Source organism: Myotis myotis, unplaced genomic scaffold (assembly GCF_014108235.1).
Source record: "Myotis myotis isolate mMyoMyo1 unplaced genomic scaffold, mMyoMyo1.p scaffold_m19_p_19, whole genome shotgun sequence".
In the NCBI taxonomy this organism is placed as follows: domain Eukaryota; kingdom Metazoa; phylum Chordata; class Mammalia; order Chiroptera; family Vespertilionidae; genus Myotis; species Myotis myotis.
In genome coordinates this window covers 37821894-37837645 of record NW_023416323.1, presented here as the reverse complement: position 1 = coordinate 37837645, position 15752 = coordinate 37821894, and the positions used below count along the sequence as shown (strand labels likewise).

The 15752-nt window shown below is 44.5% G+C and overlaps 1 protein-coding gene across 10 annotated transcripts in view; it reads left to right on the top strand.

Moving 5' to 3' along the window:
• Nucleotides 1-48: 48 nt before the first annotated feature.
• Nucleotides 49-15752, top strand: part of OGFOD1 (2-oxoglutarate and iron dependent oxygenase domain containing 1) — a 41939-nt gene continuing 26235 nt past the window's right edge. For 6 of the 10 annotated variants that reach the window (XR_004973558.1, XR_004973557.1, XR_004973555.1 and 3 more), the window contains exons 1-13: nucleotides 49-346; nucleotides 2630-2775; nucleotides 2950-2996; nucleotides 3645-3745; nucleotides 5820-5936; nucleotides 6737-6828; nucleotides 7014-7142; nucleotides 7441-7554; nucleotides 8921-9000; nucleotides 9254-9567; nucleotides 11359-11481; nucleotides 11956-12014; nucleotides 12734-12981. Coding sequence is in view for 4 of the 10 variants with exons in the window: in XM_036345158.1 (XP_036201051.1) it covers nucleotides 193-346; nucleotides 2630-2775; nucleotides 2950-2996; nucleotides 3645-3745; nucleotides 5820-5936; nucleotides 6737-6828; nucleotides 7014-7142; nucleotides 7441-7554; nucleotides 8921-9000; nucleotides 9254-9567; nucleotides 11359-11481; nucleotides 11956-12014; nucleotides 12734-12895 (1638 nt within the window). In the remaining 6 variants the exon portion in view is untranslated. Of the gene's footprint in view, nucleotides 347-2623; nucleotides 2776-2949; nucleotides 2997-3644; nucleotides 3746-5819; nucleotides 5937-6736; nucleotides 6829-7013; nucleotides 7143-7440; nucleotides 7555-8920; nucleotides 9001-9253; nucleotides 9568-11358; nucleotides 11482-11955; nucleotides 12015-12733; nucleotides 15732-15752 lie in introns of those variants that run through there. The other 4 variants (XM_036345158.1, XM_036345159.1, XM_036345160.1 and 1 more) reach the window with 4 other exon arrangements.

Below are 15752 nucleotides of genomic sequence, written 5' to 3'. Positions count from 1 at the left end.
AGCAACCACTGGACCGGCGGCTGGTGGGATGTCGCAATATCTTGAGCTCCCATTGGTAGATCAGGTATGGGTTCCGCCTTCTCTTGCTTCGGCGCTTCCTATTGGGTGGCGCTGAGAAAGAGCGCATTCTGGGAATTGTAGTCTCCTTGAGCCGCTTGGTGTGTGTGGCGTGGGTCTGCAGCTTCTGAGGAGATGAATGGGAAACGGCCCCCTGACCCTAACCCGGACCGGGTGGGGAAGAAGAGGAAGAAGGAGGTGATGGTGGAGTTTTCGGACGCGGTCACGGAGGAAGTCTTGAAGAAGCAGGTGGCTGAGGCCTGGAGCTGCAGGACGCCGTTCAGTCACGGTAACCGGGTGCTGTGATGGGGGAGCCACCGCGCGGGGTCTGGGACCTCTGAAAGCCCTGGCGCTCGAGCCGAGCCCGGGGCAGCGGGGCCGCCAGGGTAGAGGCCATTGGAGAGAGCGTGACTTTGGCGCCTCCGACCCTCCTGCCTGGCCTGCTGCCCCGCTTTCATTGCGAGGTCAGTGTGGATCTGGAAGCCCGAGAAGAGGCGGACATGTAGGTCGGAGAGTTTGGGGAAGTGGCGGGCGGGAGCGTTCTGAGTTGGATTCTGGAACCAAAGATGACTACTTGAATTCTGGAATCCCTCGACTGGTTATCAATGGGTTCAACTTTTTAAAATTTCAGTTCCTTGCTGTGTAAAATGGGGTAGCCAAATGGTGTGTACCTCGGAAAGATGTTGAATGAGACGAGTAAGCTAACGCGTGTCTGTGTCAATAAATGTTTCCGAGGAAGGACCAGTAAACATTGGGACACATATTTGGGTGGCGTAGGTGCTGTTTTCCTCTGACGGAGATGCTCGGTGGTCCCATGACAGTACAGCCAGAGCATCTGAGCGACTAGCAGCCGGCGCCGGAGCTACTCGGTGGTTTATACCCCGCTCGCTCCTGCCTTGGCCGGGGCCTGCGGGCTGGGGGCAGCGCCTGCCTTGAGCGTCTGCCCCCTGGTGGTCAGTGCGCGTCATAGCGACCAGTCCTTCTGCAGTTCGGTCGATTTGTATAGGGTTTTAGATGATAGATAGGTAGGTGGGTAGGTAGGTAGGTAGGTAGATGATAGATAGATAGTAGATAGATAGATAGATAGATAGATAGATAGATAGATAGATAGATAGATGATAGATAGAAGAATAGATAAGATAGATAATAGATAGATCAAACCACGTGACCTATGAAAGTAAAGTGTTGTGGAGGGAGGAACCTACCATGAACGGTTCCAACCTGAGCGTCATATAGCGTCTTACAGCAGCGGTTCTCAACCTGTGGGTCGCGACCCCTTTGGGGGGCGAACGCCCCTTTCACAGGGGTCGCCTAAGACCATCAGAAAACAAACACATCTATAATTACATATTGTTTTTGTGATTCATCACCATGCTTTAATTATGTTCAATTTGTAACAATGAAAATACATCCTGCATATCAGATATTTACATGACGATTCATAACAGTAGCAAAATTACAGTTATGAAGTAGCAGCGAAAATAATGTTATGGTTGGGGGTCACCACAACGTGAGGAACTGTATGACAGGGTCGCGGCATCAGGAAGGTTGAGAACCACTGCCTTATAGCATAAGAACTCCACTCGATGCATCATGCTTTCCCTTCTAAAGTTCGCGTGACTTTTGTTTTTGGTGAAGTGCTTTGAATCGGTGAGCCCCAGGGGCTCTGAATGCACCGGGAAAGGGATAGCCCCAGCCGTAGGCAGCTGCCTAGGTGGCCTCGTACCTAGGTAAGTGTTACACTGCTGGGAGAACAGCAGCCAGAAGCTGGCTGGCATCCTGGGCCTGGTTCCTGCCAACTCTGTTGTTAACTATACCAGGATGCCCGCATAATTAGAAAAGAGAGACATGATAGCTCAGTGTTTAAAGTGCAAGGTTTGTACACGCAGGGATTTCTCAATGTCCTCATCGGTGGCATGGAGACCGTGATCGTGCCTGCCTTAGCGTGTGGTAGGGAAAATTAAATGAGATACTGCATGCAAAGCACCACTGTGCTTGGCGCTTGGTGGCTAGGGGTGATTGTTAGATGGGTACGTAATCTAACCCACCAGAGGCAGTGGGAAAAGTGAATTAGAAGGGGTTATGTCTGAACTGTTGTTGTTTTTTTAAAAAAACCCACAAAGTATGTATGTTCTAACTGCCTTAGACAGTAACTTAGGAAAAGAAAAAGGGTTGAGGAAAATTGCCAGCCAGTATTGCTATTCTCATTTTTAATTTGCTACTCTAATTTTAAATGTGTGTGTGGGGGGGATAAATTAATACTTTAAAATATATTCAATTCAACAAGTAAACATTAAACGGACTCTCCCGCCCCCCAAAGAGCAGGAACTTTACCTTAGTAATATCACCTATACTCATTTTAAGGCCTCTTATTGTAAGCACAGTATCATTAAAAAGTAGTGTTGGGTGGGTAAAGAAAAAAAGGGAACAGCTTATCATCCCCAAAATCTGAGACTTTTGGTATTAGATTCCTGAAAATTCCTGACCATCCCCTTTTGTATTCTCTGTCCTATGCTACTCAGGGGTCAAAAATACAAAAGAAAAATCAGCCGTAATGCTTTCTTCCCAACAGAAGCCATTATCATGGACATGGACCCCTTTCTTCATTGCGTGATCCCAAACTTCATCCCAAGTCAGAACTTCTTGGAAGGGCTTCAGAAGGAGCTTTTGAGCTTGGACTTCCATGAAAAGTATAATGATTTATATAAGTTCCAGCAGGTATTTATGACCTTTCCCATTAGTTCTTCCACTTCAGACACTTATTTACAGAATAATCATTCTGTACCTTTGCACTTGAGGTTTTAGATTGGGTTTGCCTTGGGCGGGGGGCCTTGCCTTGATGTTGTGACTCATATATGAAGGAAATCTTCTTTTTCTCTTTTCACAATCAAGTCTGACGACTTGAAGAAGAGAAAAGAGCCTCACATCCGTGCTTTAAGGTAAGCAAGTGATCATATTTGTTGGGTGCCTGCTGTGTGCCAGGCTGGCTAGTAAATGCTTTAAAAGGTTATGTCTCAAATCTCTGTGGACTATTATCTTATTTTGTAGAGGAGGAAACAGCCTCCTCTGTGGGAAATTAAGTAACTTCTTCAAGGCCACCCGGGTGAAAATCGAGGGACCTAAGATACAAGCCTGAGTCTCTCTGATCCCGGGGTCCAAGTTCTCAGTGATAAAACCGTTCAGCTTTGTGAGTAGCCGAGGAAACAAATTAACACTGAAGTTACCATTCTTCACAAATTAGGTTGGCAGATATTAAAAACAAAAACTCCCATGTTGACAGAAATATAGATACCTTTATACTCTGCTGCAGTCTTTCCTAGAAGTGGTTTTGAAAGGTGTACCAAAGCCCTTCAAATTAGGCTTTCTCTTTTTGTAGTGTGATTCTACTTATAAAAATTGATCCTCAGCAAGTAATTAAGGACGTGCTCTGGGAACATTAGCCCTAAACTATGCAAATTTAAAGTGAAGGAGACTCTGGGGAATAGATCTCTTGAAGACACAGCAACCTCCAGGAAGAAACAGTCGTGGCATTTACCCACATGGAGGCCACAGTGTGACATCACAAGTTACCTTGTTTGCATTTCTAGGAAAATTCTGTTTGAAGATTTCCGGGCTTGGCTTTCTGACATTTCCAAGATTGACCTGGAATCAACCATTGACATGTCCTGTGCTAAATATGAATTCTCAGGTACGATCTGATGTCTGTAAGATTTAAAGGCCTTATCTAAACAATGGTAGAAAGACAGATAGTGTCAGTGTATCAAAATCCTGGACTGTGTCCCTGTATATAATTAGGATCTTAATAAGGAAGATCTGACCTGGCTCATATACAGAAATGCCCTTCATATTGGAAGGTATAAGGCAGTGGTTCTCTTTGGGAATATGATGAAATCTATTGACCATATTTTCAGAAAAATGCTGACAACACACATATCAACTTTCCACATACCAACAATATGGGAAATTCAGAGGTGATGTTGTAAACTCTCCTCTTAGACTGCTTAAGGACAAATGCCTCCCTCAACGTCAGTTTTTCTTTTTAAGTTTGAAGGTAATAAGTGAATATACTCTTTAAGGAAAAAAATTCAAACAATATAGAAATACACAGCGTAAACCGTGATAATCCCCTTCACCTGCTCTTTGTCAAACCCCCGCCCCCCAAACTGTTCAGAGGTATCCATTGTCACCATTTTGGGGTGCATCCTCCCAGTTCCCATTCTGAGCATCTACATGTCTTTTGGAAAACATGTTTTGGTATTTTGCCTAGAAGGAAAAGTGTGTTTTTTGTTGTTGTTTTGGATTTAACTCCTGTCTGGGAAGTTTAACCTAGCAACAACTTTTTTTTTTTTTTTTTAATATATTTTATTGATTTTTTTACAGAGAGGAAGGGGGAGGGATAGAGAGTTAGAAACATCGATGAGAGAGAAACATCGATCAGCTGCCTCCTGCACACCCCTGACTGGGGATGTGTCTGCAACTAAGGTACATGCCCTTGACCGGAATCGAACCTGGGACCCTTCAGTCCGCAGGCCGACGCTCTATCCACTGTGCCAAACTGGTCAGGGCAGCAACAACTTTTTAAGGATAACTTGGTGATACACCTGAAGACTCATATCCGATGATTATTTAACTTTATTTTTTCTTTTTATTTTGCAGTAATTTCAAACTTAACAGGAAAGTGGCACACATAGTACAAATCCTTTTTTCCCCTGTTTTACTTGAAAGTAGGTTACAGTTGTTATGCTCCGTGAATAATTTCAGTAATTCCTACAAGGACATTCTCCTACATGATAGTGATAAACCATTAAAATCAGTTCCATTACTTGGTGCTCTACAGCAAAAGGATCCAGTCCAGGATCATACATTGCATAGGGTTCCTTCTAGAGTTCTCCTTTTTCATATTTATAATTCCCTTCAACTGAGAAGCCTGGGTTACATTATCTTTAATATATTTATTCACTGTAGCATACCTTCCTCTCCCACCCTGCACGGCTCCCACCTTGCTCAACCCCACCTCATGGGTTTTAGAAGTTTAACTCGAGAAATGAATGGGAACAAGTACAAAAAGATCTCTGTGCAATAATTTCCATTGAAACATTAGTAGATAAGAAATGGGAACAACGTAACATAGAAGATTGATTAAAGGGGGAGGGAGTGATTCATAGTCCATAGAGTAAAGTAACTATGCAGCCATTAAGAGATGAAACGTATATGGAAACACACTTGCCATGTAGTAATTTTTTAAAAAGCCGGCCACAAACAACCACCAAAAGATACCATTTCTTTTCTAAAGCAAACACGTATGTAGAAACAATATTGGAAGAAATATGTAAAAATATTGTTAGTGATTCTATGTCTAACCACATACATGCTCTTCAGTGTTTTTAGAATTGGCAGTTTTATTTCTATAATTATAAAAGAGAAGTCAGTGTCACTGTAAGGCTGGAGGAGCTGACATTACAGATGAATGTCAGAAGGCTTGACAGATCAGCCTCTGTTACCTCCCTCCTCTGTCCCATCAGCCTCAGTCCCATCAGCCTCTTTCCCCTCTCTCCTCTGCCAGTCAGGATCTGTCCCATCAGCCTCTGTTTCATCACGCTCTGTACACACCTTTCTCTGTGCCATCAGCCTCTGTCCCCTCTCTCCTCTGTCCCATCAGCCTTAAAAAAAAAAAAAAAAAAAGAAGGCTTGACAAATGCAGGGTCGGGTCCCAGCTGCTCCTTGTCTGCGCAGGGACATGCAGCTGTGCATTCAACTTGCAGATGCCCTGCTCTGCCACGATGATGAGCTGGAGGGGCGCCGGATCGCCTTCATCCTTTACCTGGTTCCTCCCTGGGACAGGAGCTTGGGGGGCACCCTGGATCTGTACAGCGTTGATGGTAAGACACACGCATGCTCTTCAACACCCATGGCCACTTCCCAATCCTTATGCACAGTGTCTGCACTCCAAGGAGATGGAAGCCATGATTACAGTGGCTGCTGCAGGAGGAGTGGATGCCACCATGACAAGGGCCTCCCTGAGGTGTCCTTGAGATAACGATCACTCCAGAGATAAGTTAGAGTTAATTTAGATGAGGAGCAGTCAGACCTGGCATCTGAATACAGACCGTGGAAGGGTAGCAGAGACCATGTACAGCTGCCTGTGAATCTGCCTGGACCAGTCCATTTGACAGGAAATCGGGTTGTTTTATCGTTTGCTTAATAAATATATTTTTATTGATTTCAGAGAGGAAGGGAGAGGAAAAGAGAGATAGAAACATCACTGATGAGAGAGAATCTTTGATCGGCCGCCTCCTGCATGCCCCACACTAGGGATCAAGCCTACAACCTGGGCATGTGCCCTGACCAGGAATCGAACCATGACCTGGTTCATAGGTCGACGCTCAACCACTGAGCTACGCGGCTGGGCATCGGGATTTTTTATTGTAATGACTGACCCCAGAGGTTGCCTCCAGGAAGCTGTCAGCCCTCATCCAATAATAGATGGGTGGTGTAAGGAGGAACAGGTGTCCCCTGGCAGAACTAGCAAGTATGAGCGAAATAGCGGGAAGGGTGGTATTTGGGGATTACAAGGGTACATTTAGAGACACGTAGAAATCTGAGGTTGTCAGGGTGAAACGGGGTGGCCTGGAAGTGGTAAGTGCTAACTGGTTTGTGGCTATGTTCTCTCCTGGTGCAGAACACTTCCAGCCGAAGCAGATTGTCAAGTCCCTTATCCCTTCGTGGAACACACTGGTTTTCTTTGAAGTGTCTCCAGTGTCCTTTCACCAGGTAAGGCTTGTAAGCCACAGCTGTATAGAGCACTAAGGCTCATGCCTTATAGTCCCTCATTCCCATTAGACCTAGCTGGCCAGATTGTTTTCACTCCTAGCGTGAAGGATCTGGAAGTTACTGTGCCTTGGCTGGTAACCTCCCTCATTCTTTGGGTTGATGTGCCGTTGGTTTTGTCCTTTCAGGTGTCTGAAGTCCTGTCTGAAGAAAAGTCACGTCTATCTATAAGCGGCTGGTTTCATGGTCCTTCCCTGACCAGGCCTTCCACCTACTTTGAACCTCCCATACCCCGGAGCCCTCATATCCCGCGAGATGTAAGGATAAGTGCCTGCTGCTGGATTCTTATCTTAGCGGCTGTAGCAGACCAGGTGTTTTTGTGGTTTCGAAAATGGCTATTCCTGATAATGAAACCAGGCTTTGAGCTTGCCCTTCCACTTCCCTTAGATAAACTTGGCTGGTGTCCTTCTCAGGCACTTTCCCAGCACTTGATATTTAAAAAGGAGACAATTATAAATTGAGTATTTGCATGTATTATTTTACTACTGTGAAATGATGTGAGAACAAAAGCAATAGGAATTAACTCACCTTTTGCATCTGCTGCTTCTTTGTAAGCATGAAATTTTATATGAGTGGATCAACCCTACTTATCTGGACATGGATTACCAAATTCAAATTCAAGAAGAGTTTGAACAACAGTCTGAAATTCTCCTGAAGGAGTTCCTTAAGGTGGGTCCGCATGTCCTGTCCGGTATGTCTTGCTTGGCATGCAGTCTTGCTTCTTGGGTGGGTGAATAGTCATCGCCAAGAGTTTTTGTTTTTGTTTTGTGCCTGGTTAGAATGTTTATGTCATCCTCTACTTCAGATAAAACATAGAAATGATGTTACTAGCTAACGTTGGTATCAGTTGTGTGCTTAGTGGGTTAAGAGTCCCTTGGGTATTCCCCATTTCTCTAGCATCTTAATGATACACAGAGAGGGGGAGAGAGGGAGAGGTAGAGAAGCTTCTACACTGGAGTTATGAGTCATTCCCTTCCTGTTCACTTGATTAATATGGTGCATACTAGGACTTTTAGTGAGACAGCTTGCTAATTGATCAGCACCTATTGATGAATGTTTGACAGTGATGAAGCAGCACTTTATAGTGGGAAGGGAGCTAGAGCAGAAGTCAGAGACCTTATATTCATGTCCTGGCTCTGTGATTTACTCGCCTGACCAGATCACTCAGTCCCTGCGCTCTAAACCTGCCTTGTCCGTCTTGAAGGGCTGTGAGGGCCAGGCGGGGTCATGTCACTGCTGTGCTGCTTCACAGTTGACCCTGAGTCCCATGGCGTCACAGTCTCAAGAGTGGTTCCTCCATGAGGAAAAGGTTGAGACAGCACATATTCTCCCTCTCTCTCTCTCTCTCTCTCTCTGAATTTTATAGCTTACAGTAGCGTATTAAGGAATTTTAGAAGTATTGTAGAAAATAAACTTCTTTAAACCCTATGTCACTCAGCTTAACTAAAGCATGCTTTGGAATCCTTTGCCAAGTTTGGTGATAGGCCTGCTATTTTCAGAACACTCCTTAGAAAACTGCATTAAGCAGGTACATGGCTCCTATGGAAAATATTTCAGTCGGTTAACCTACTTGTACTGAACTTAACGTTTTAAGTTTAGAGCGTTGATTAAATGAAAGAAATGAGCTGAGGCCTAGAGAATCCACATTGCTTACAGATTGTCATTGTAATGACACTGACTGTTGTGCTTTAATTTTTCCCCCTCACATCTTATGAATTACGGAGTCTGTCTTATGATCCTCATTTTATAAATGAAGGGGTTTGAGAGGTTGAGCAATCTGATATAAGATAAACAGTTATTTAGGGAAATGGTCCAAATGGACACTTGGGTCTCTTGGCTAAAGCATGCTGACGATTTATCCCATCTTTCCTCTGGCTTCACCATATCAGGACGGGAATGTTGTGTGAAAGGGGTGAGAGTCAGCTGACCCCTTTAAGAATCAGCCAGATGATTCTGCAGAGCTTCGACACCAGCAAGACCAGGGTGGGGTCATGGGGAGATTTGCTGACTGCTGCTTTATTTGCTCATTTTCCAGCCCGAGAAATTTGCAGCGGTCTGTGAGGCTTTGGAGAAAGGAGGTGTGAAATGGAACAGCCAAGGGCCCCCTAACAAAAGGTAGAACCCATCATCCAAGACATTTGCTTCTGTATGTGGCACCTTCCTGTCTGTAAGGCTCACTTCCCGAACGATATCTGGTTCCCAGGGACATCCAGTAGCAGGCGCGAGCAAAAGCTCACTGTTGTCATGTGTGCTTTAGTAAACTATGCCAAGAATGAGGGGGAGAGGCACAAAGCTAACAGTCAGCTTTTATTCCGTGAGTAATTTTACATCTGTGGCTTTGCTGAAAACTGCCATTGCTGCTTTCCAGGTTTTATGAGAAAGCCGAGGAGAGCACGCTTCCCGACATTCTCCAGGACTGCATGACCTTATTTCGCTCCGAGGCACTGTTCTTGCTGCTGTCCAACTTCACAGGCCTCAAACTTCATTTCTTGGCCCCTTCCGAAGAAGAGGAGACAGAGGGCACAAAAGAGGGAGAAGCAGCCGCTGGTTCTGAGAGCACTGAAGAAGGGACGAGCTATAGCTCCTCGGAGCCAGAGAATAATCTGGCAGCTGCCAGCAACAACAGCCAGCAGAGCGATGAACAGGCAGACCCAGAGCCAGAGGAAAACGAAGCCAAGGAAGGTAAGCTGTTGTCATGACTTGTCCTGGTCTTCCAGTCAGCACTCACCATTCAGTCATTCATTCAACAAATATTTCTTGAGTATCTACTGTTTGTTAGGTCCTGTTTTGGGAATTGGAGAAAAAAACACAGACAAGGTCCTTGCTGTCCTTGAAGCTTACATTCTAAAAGGAGAGGACAGCCCAGCCAACCTGTGAACCAGGAGGTCATGCGGTTCGATTCCTGGTCAGGACACATGCCCAGGCTGTGGGCTCCATCCCCAGTGGGGGGGCATGCTGGAGGCAGCCGATAGATGTTCTCTCTCATCATCGATGTTTCTATCTCTCCCTTCCTCTCTGAAATCAATGAAAGTATATTTAAAAAAAATAAGAGGTGAGGATAGATTAATTGTATACGCCAACAACTAAAACGTCAAATAATGACACATGTTATACAGATCATTTCAATAAGGTTATGTGCTGTGGAGTGGCAGAGTGGCCTCTTAGGTGAATGGGCAACCTGGGAAAGCCTGTCGGGAGCTCTCGGCTAAGGTCAGATCTCAATGGTAGGAAGAATCTGCAGGAAGAGCATCCCAGATGGGAGGAACGGCTGGTATATCTTATTAGTACAAGTGGTGGGGAGAGATATGACTGGCTTTGCCTAAAATTACTCTCCAACACAAGAACATAAAGGAGAGGAAGGTGAGCGGCTTATTTCTGCTAATGACCAATAACAAACTACGAAAAACTTGTTGGAATTGGATTAATAGAGAGAAGGAATTATTAAAAGTAAGGATAGAAAAATACAAGACATTTAAGAGGTAACACTTCTGTGGGAATTTTGGCCGCATTAACTGAGCAGCTACAAATTCAGCTTAAATGTTATGGCACCTATGAAATCCAATCAGAAAGTCTGTTCCCCAGCTCCTCTGGTCAGTTTACCTGCCCTGCTTCCACTCTGGTGTCTTGAGAAGGGCCCTGTGCAGTCAGAAGAGCAAAGATGAGGGAGGTGGATACCGTGGAAATGAGACCAGCAGTGTGAGGTGCTAACCACACACAACATAACTCAGGGTCTTTAGTCTGCCGTACTGTCACTTTGATCACCACAGCTATTTAGAGAAACCAAAGTATTTCTCCACTTCTTTTCCTTTTTTATTTCGCTTTTATGGGAACATGCAACTTGGAAGAAAATTTACACTAGCAACCAAAAGGTGCTTATTCTGTTATTGCGCATCTGCTGTGTACAAGGCCCTGGCCAGAGCCAGGGGGGAGTACAGAGGTAAATGAGAAAGGTCACTGTTTACCAAGTTTAGCATCTTAAAGGAAAGCTAAAAAGCTTTTTTTAATAAAAGCTATGAAGTTGCTGAGGCAACTTAAGCAGTGTTAATTCAGTAAGATACCCAGACCTGACAATTTTAATTTTGTTTTTTAAAATATATATAAAAAAAATAACGTCAATTTCAGAATGTTTAGAAAAACAAATTATTATCATTCCCTTGCAATCTAGCAGTGGTATCAAGGTTATTTTCATACTAGAGGCCCAGTACACGAAGTTCATGCACAGGTAGGGTCCCTAGCCCTGGCTGGCAATCAGGGCCCATCTGTGGGGCAACTGGCAGGTTGATGGGGGGGGGGGGGGCCACTGGCACCCACCTTGGCTGGCCTGGGGCCTGCAGGCTGGGGGCAGCTCCTACATTGAGCGTCTGCCCCCTGGTGTTGGTGCTTATCATAGCAACTGGTCGTTCTGCTGTTCAGTCAATTTGCATATTAGGCTTTTATTATATAGGATTTTCTGACCTTTTCCTTTTTTCTTAGAATCAAGTGTTCCCACGTGCCAGGGGGAACTGAGGCGTTGGCAGACTGGTCACTACACTTTAATCCATGACAACAGCAAGACTGAATTTGCTCTGGACTTACTTCTTTACTGTGGCTGTGAAGGTAGGAGGGAGGATGGGAAGCAGTGACTGTTTCCTTTAGGGGACAGTCTCTCCTGCATGCCCCTCTCCAACTGAACCAGTTCAGAAGTATGTGCTTTGTCCAGGATCTCAGAACACAGGAGCTCAGTGTTGGGAGGAGCATTAAGGGTCGTGAATTTCAGCTTCCCAACTCAAAGTAGGATTTGTACCTGTGACCAGGGTGTGGGAGATGGACTGAACATACATACTTGCCCTCCAAGAATGCCCCCCTCCCTGATCTACAGCTTTTATGTAATTGTCCTTTAATTTTACACTTAGTTCTAGTGTTCAGTTCTTTAGTGTTGATTGAATGGTAAATTCAGGCTCCTAAGTCATAGGGTTGGTTACTACTAGACTCCCAATCCCCCGTTCACGCAGCATGGGATCAGTGGTCTAAGCAGCACATGTGATACTTGCAGTGAGAGCTTTCTGACCGCTGTTTGTTTCCCCTTGTAAGGCTGGGAGCCTGAATATGGTGGCTTTACTTCCTACATTGCCAAAGGGGAAGATGAAGAGGTAAGCTGCTCCTGATAGCAAACTATCTTTTTAGTTCTTGATGCTTTCCTTCTTCAAAAGCCCAATTTTTATGAACTACCAGTGTCTTTAACCGATAAATCCATGTTGGTCTGCCTGGCAGTGATCTAGTAATTTTATGCGGCATGGAACAAAGATACTAAAGCAGCGGTTCTCAACTTGTGGGTCGCGACCCCTTTGGGGGTCGAACGACCCTTTCACAGAGGTCGCCTGAGACCATTGGAAAACACATATATAATTACATGTTGTTTTTGTGATTAATTACTATGCTTTAATTATGTTCAATTTGTAACAATGAAAGTGGGGGTCACCACAACATGAGGAACTGTATTAAAGGGTCGCAGCATTAGGAAGGTTGAGAACCACTGTGCTAAATGATAATCACTAAGATTTATTTATTCTACCCTAAGAAATTCCACATGAATTAAGAGCCACATGGTACAGTCCCATCAGTTTTTCAATGTAATAAATGAATGCATTAGGTGAAAGTTTTCTGGGTATGTATTGGAATGGGGTTTGTTGGAAAATGACTTGACAGCCAGAGCAATAGCTCTTCCTAGTTAAAGCTCTTTACTCTCCCCTATGCCAGACTTAAGTACTTGATATGGAAGTACTTGATATTCATGTGTTCAGTGATGAATCACTGAAGAGTTTAGAATAAGCTCTGTGTTCTGATGTGTCATTGTATTTGCTTGTTTCAGCTGCTAACAGTGAATCCAGAAAATAATTCTTTGGCATTGGTCTACAGAGATAGAGAGACTCTTAAATTTGTCAAGCATATTAACCACCGAAGCCTAGAACAAAAGAAAACCTTCCCAAACAGAACAGGTTTCTGGGACTTCTCATTCGTCTATTATGAATGACGGGGCTGGGCGAAGCTGAGAAGACAGACCCTTCATCGGCACTGGAAAGGCTGGAAGAGCTGGCATCCAGCAAAGGAGAGCTACAGGTAACCTGTCTTGACACTTCTTAAAACCACGTGGTCGGCCTTCAATAGGACTCACAGTGATTGTCCTCAGTCTAGACCTTGAGCTTGGGGAGTTTTTAAATGTGGGTTTTTTGTGTGGTAAAACATGTGACATAAAGTTTACCATTTTAACCAAATTTCACCACATGTAGTTTCTTCCCCACAGAATACCACAAAATACCAACTCTTGGGTTCTCTCTCCCAGAGCAGTAATTTTTTAGCAGGAAGTTTTGGCTGCAGGGTCTCTTCAATGCCATTATATATACTTACCACTACTAATAGTGAGAATGTACAAATCCTGTTGGGAGAGTCTTTGACAGACACCAGAGGCAGGCGCTCCAGTCTTCATGCACTGAACATTCCCACAGAAACTGATTCCTTCTCTGATTGACACAAAGTCAGTCCACATAGACAGCTCTGAAAATCACTTAGGCACTGTCCATGTGGTATCATTTTAGGAAAAGCAGATTTCTGTACCATACAAATAACAAGATAACTGAGGAGCCTGAGCACATAGTGTGGGCAGGGGCCAGATGGGAACGAGGAAAAAATGCAAAACACCAGGCTGCATGGGTGCCATCTTGTACTTTAGTTTCAGAGTGAAATGGGAGATAATTTAGTTCTGTGATCACAGGAGACTGCTTTAGCAGACTTGTAACTGCTAATTATAAAAGTTAGAACTTCAGTAATGTTGAAAATCATTCTTGTAAAGCATGTCCAGAGTTGCATAATAGTTATAAAGTTCCTAGTTCTTTGATTTCTAAAACTACTGACGGCTGGCTGAGGACCAGACAGTCTCGGGCAGAGTAGCAGACGCTGTATGTGCTGAAGGCATTCGCTCAGCACTGTGGGGAGATAAAGCTGATTAAGACGCAGCCCCTGCTCTCACTTCAGAGGGACTTAAGGTTTATAGAAACAGGATGTAATGAGGGTTAAGGAATAGACATGGGAGAGGAACGGTCTGAGAAGAGAGCATTTCAGCTGAGCCTTCATGTGTGTGGACAGGCAAATATGGTGGGAAATAATACAAACCATTCTAAAATATTGAGTACCTGGTGGTGGTGACTTTTTCAAAGGGATGCTCAAAAAATGACTGAAAAGCTTTCTCCCAGATAGCAAAATCCTCAAGATCAGCTTTTACATAAAGGCCGAGTGTTCACTTAAAGCTTCAACAAAATTCAGCAACAAAATAGAGCTTAAAGTGTAGCTTCTAGAAGGCACCATATTCCATCAGGATAGAAACCTAGGGAGGTAACTGATAACGAGTTTTTCTCATCCCTAAGTTGAATATGGTGACTTCTAAGAAAGGAAGGTAACTGAATGTTCTATGAACACTTTCATCTCATCCAGTCCTACTTGCTTGGGAACAGTTAAAAATAGCAGAAAGGGCCAGGACTACCTGGTTTCAAACCTCCACATGACTCACCAAACCAAGCTGTGGGACCCTGTAGGCAATAGTCTGCCTCTCTGAGCTCAGAGATACTAGTATCAAGGGGATCGGAGTGATGTGAAAAAACACTTACAATATCTTGCTTCTGGTTGGTGCCATCAAGCCTTGCCCGTGAATACTTTAAGGTCTAAGAAGGAAGTATTTTGACTAAAGAACAAGAGAATGGTGAGATGAGAGTGTGCTATCAGGGTCCCTACAGAAGAAAAGTGCCATACAATTTAAAACCAGCGCCAAGTAGAGATTTTCACTTCAGTAGGTATATGTTAGACTATGGTTGAAACTGAAAAGGGCTCAACAGTAGGACTGGAGTTTTGCCAAGAGCTCTATGACTGGCAAGTAATTCATCCCTGCATTTCGATTTCTGCACCTTTGCCGTAGAAGATTCTTTACTACTTCAGGGATTACAAAAAATAACAGTATATTAAGGCTGTCTTTTGCACTTACAGTTAGAAATGCAAAACAAAGGTATTATAAGGCATAATCTCATTAAAATTTGGACTCCATAAAGCTCACCTATCAGAAATAGGAGGCATAATCCTAAAGATCAACTGGAGGAACCTAGTAAAGTTCCTTTGCCACAGAGGAAAGGCTCCTCTCCCTCAACTACTTAGGAATGAGTACTACTAAGATGTGAAAACGGACTAAACCAGTCCTGAAATCAACCTTAAGGCAAAATTTTAACTCTTAGAAAAGGAGTTGCTGCCCTGGCCAGTTTTGCTCAGTGGATAGAGCATCGGCCTGCGGACTCAAAGGTCCCAGGTTCGATTCCGGTCAAGGGCACATGCCCGGATTGCAGGCTCGGTCCCCAGTAGGGAGCGTGCAGGAGGCAACCAATCAATGATTCCCTCTCATCGTTGATGTTTCCATCTCTTCTTTTCCCTTCCTCTCTGAAATCAATAAAAATATATTTTAAAAAAGAAGAAGAGGAGTTGCTAGGTATTGGCCCCACTTCAGCTTTCTCTTCCTGGTAAGCACGCAGCTAGGTAACATTTCCCGGCCTGGCAGTCAGGCGTGGCCACACTGGCTGTGGAGTACGAGTGGAAAGGAGTGGGCCGTTTCCAGACCACAGCCTTGAAAAGCTTTTCCTCTTCTGCTGGCTTGGACAGAAATAACTGCAAGGCCTTAGGACAACCCTGGTCCCGTAGAGTTTCAAGTGAGAGGGAAGCCCCAAGGCCATAAGGTCCTCACTGCCTGCAGTAGAAGTGGTCGCTCCAGTCATTCCTGAGGCAGGTGTCTCTAGAGCAGCGGTTGCCAGCCGGTGGTCTGTGAGGTCCAAAAGGTTGGCGACCGCTACTCTAGAGAA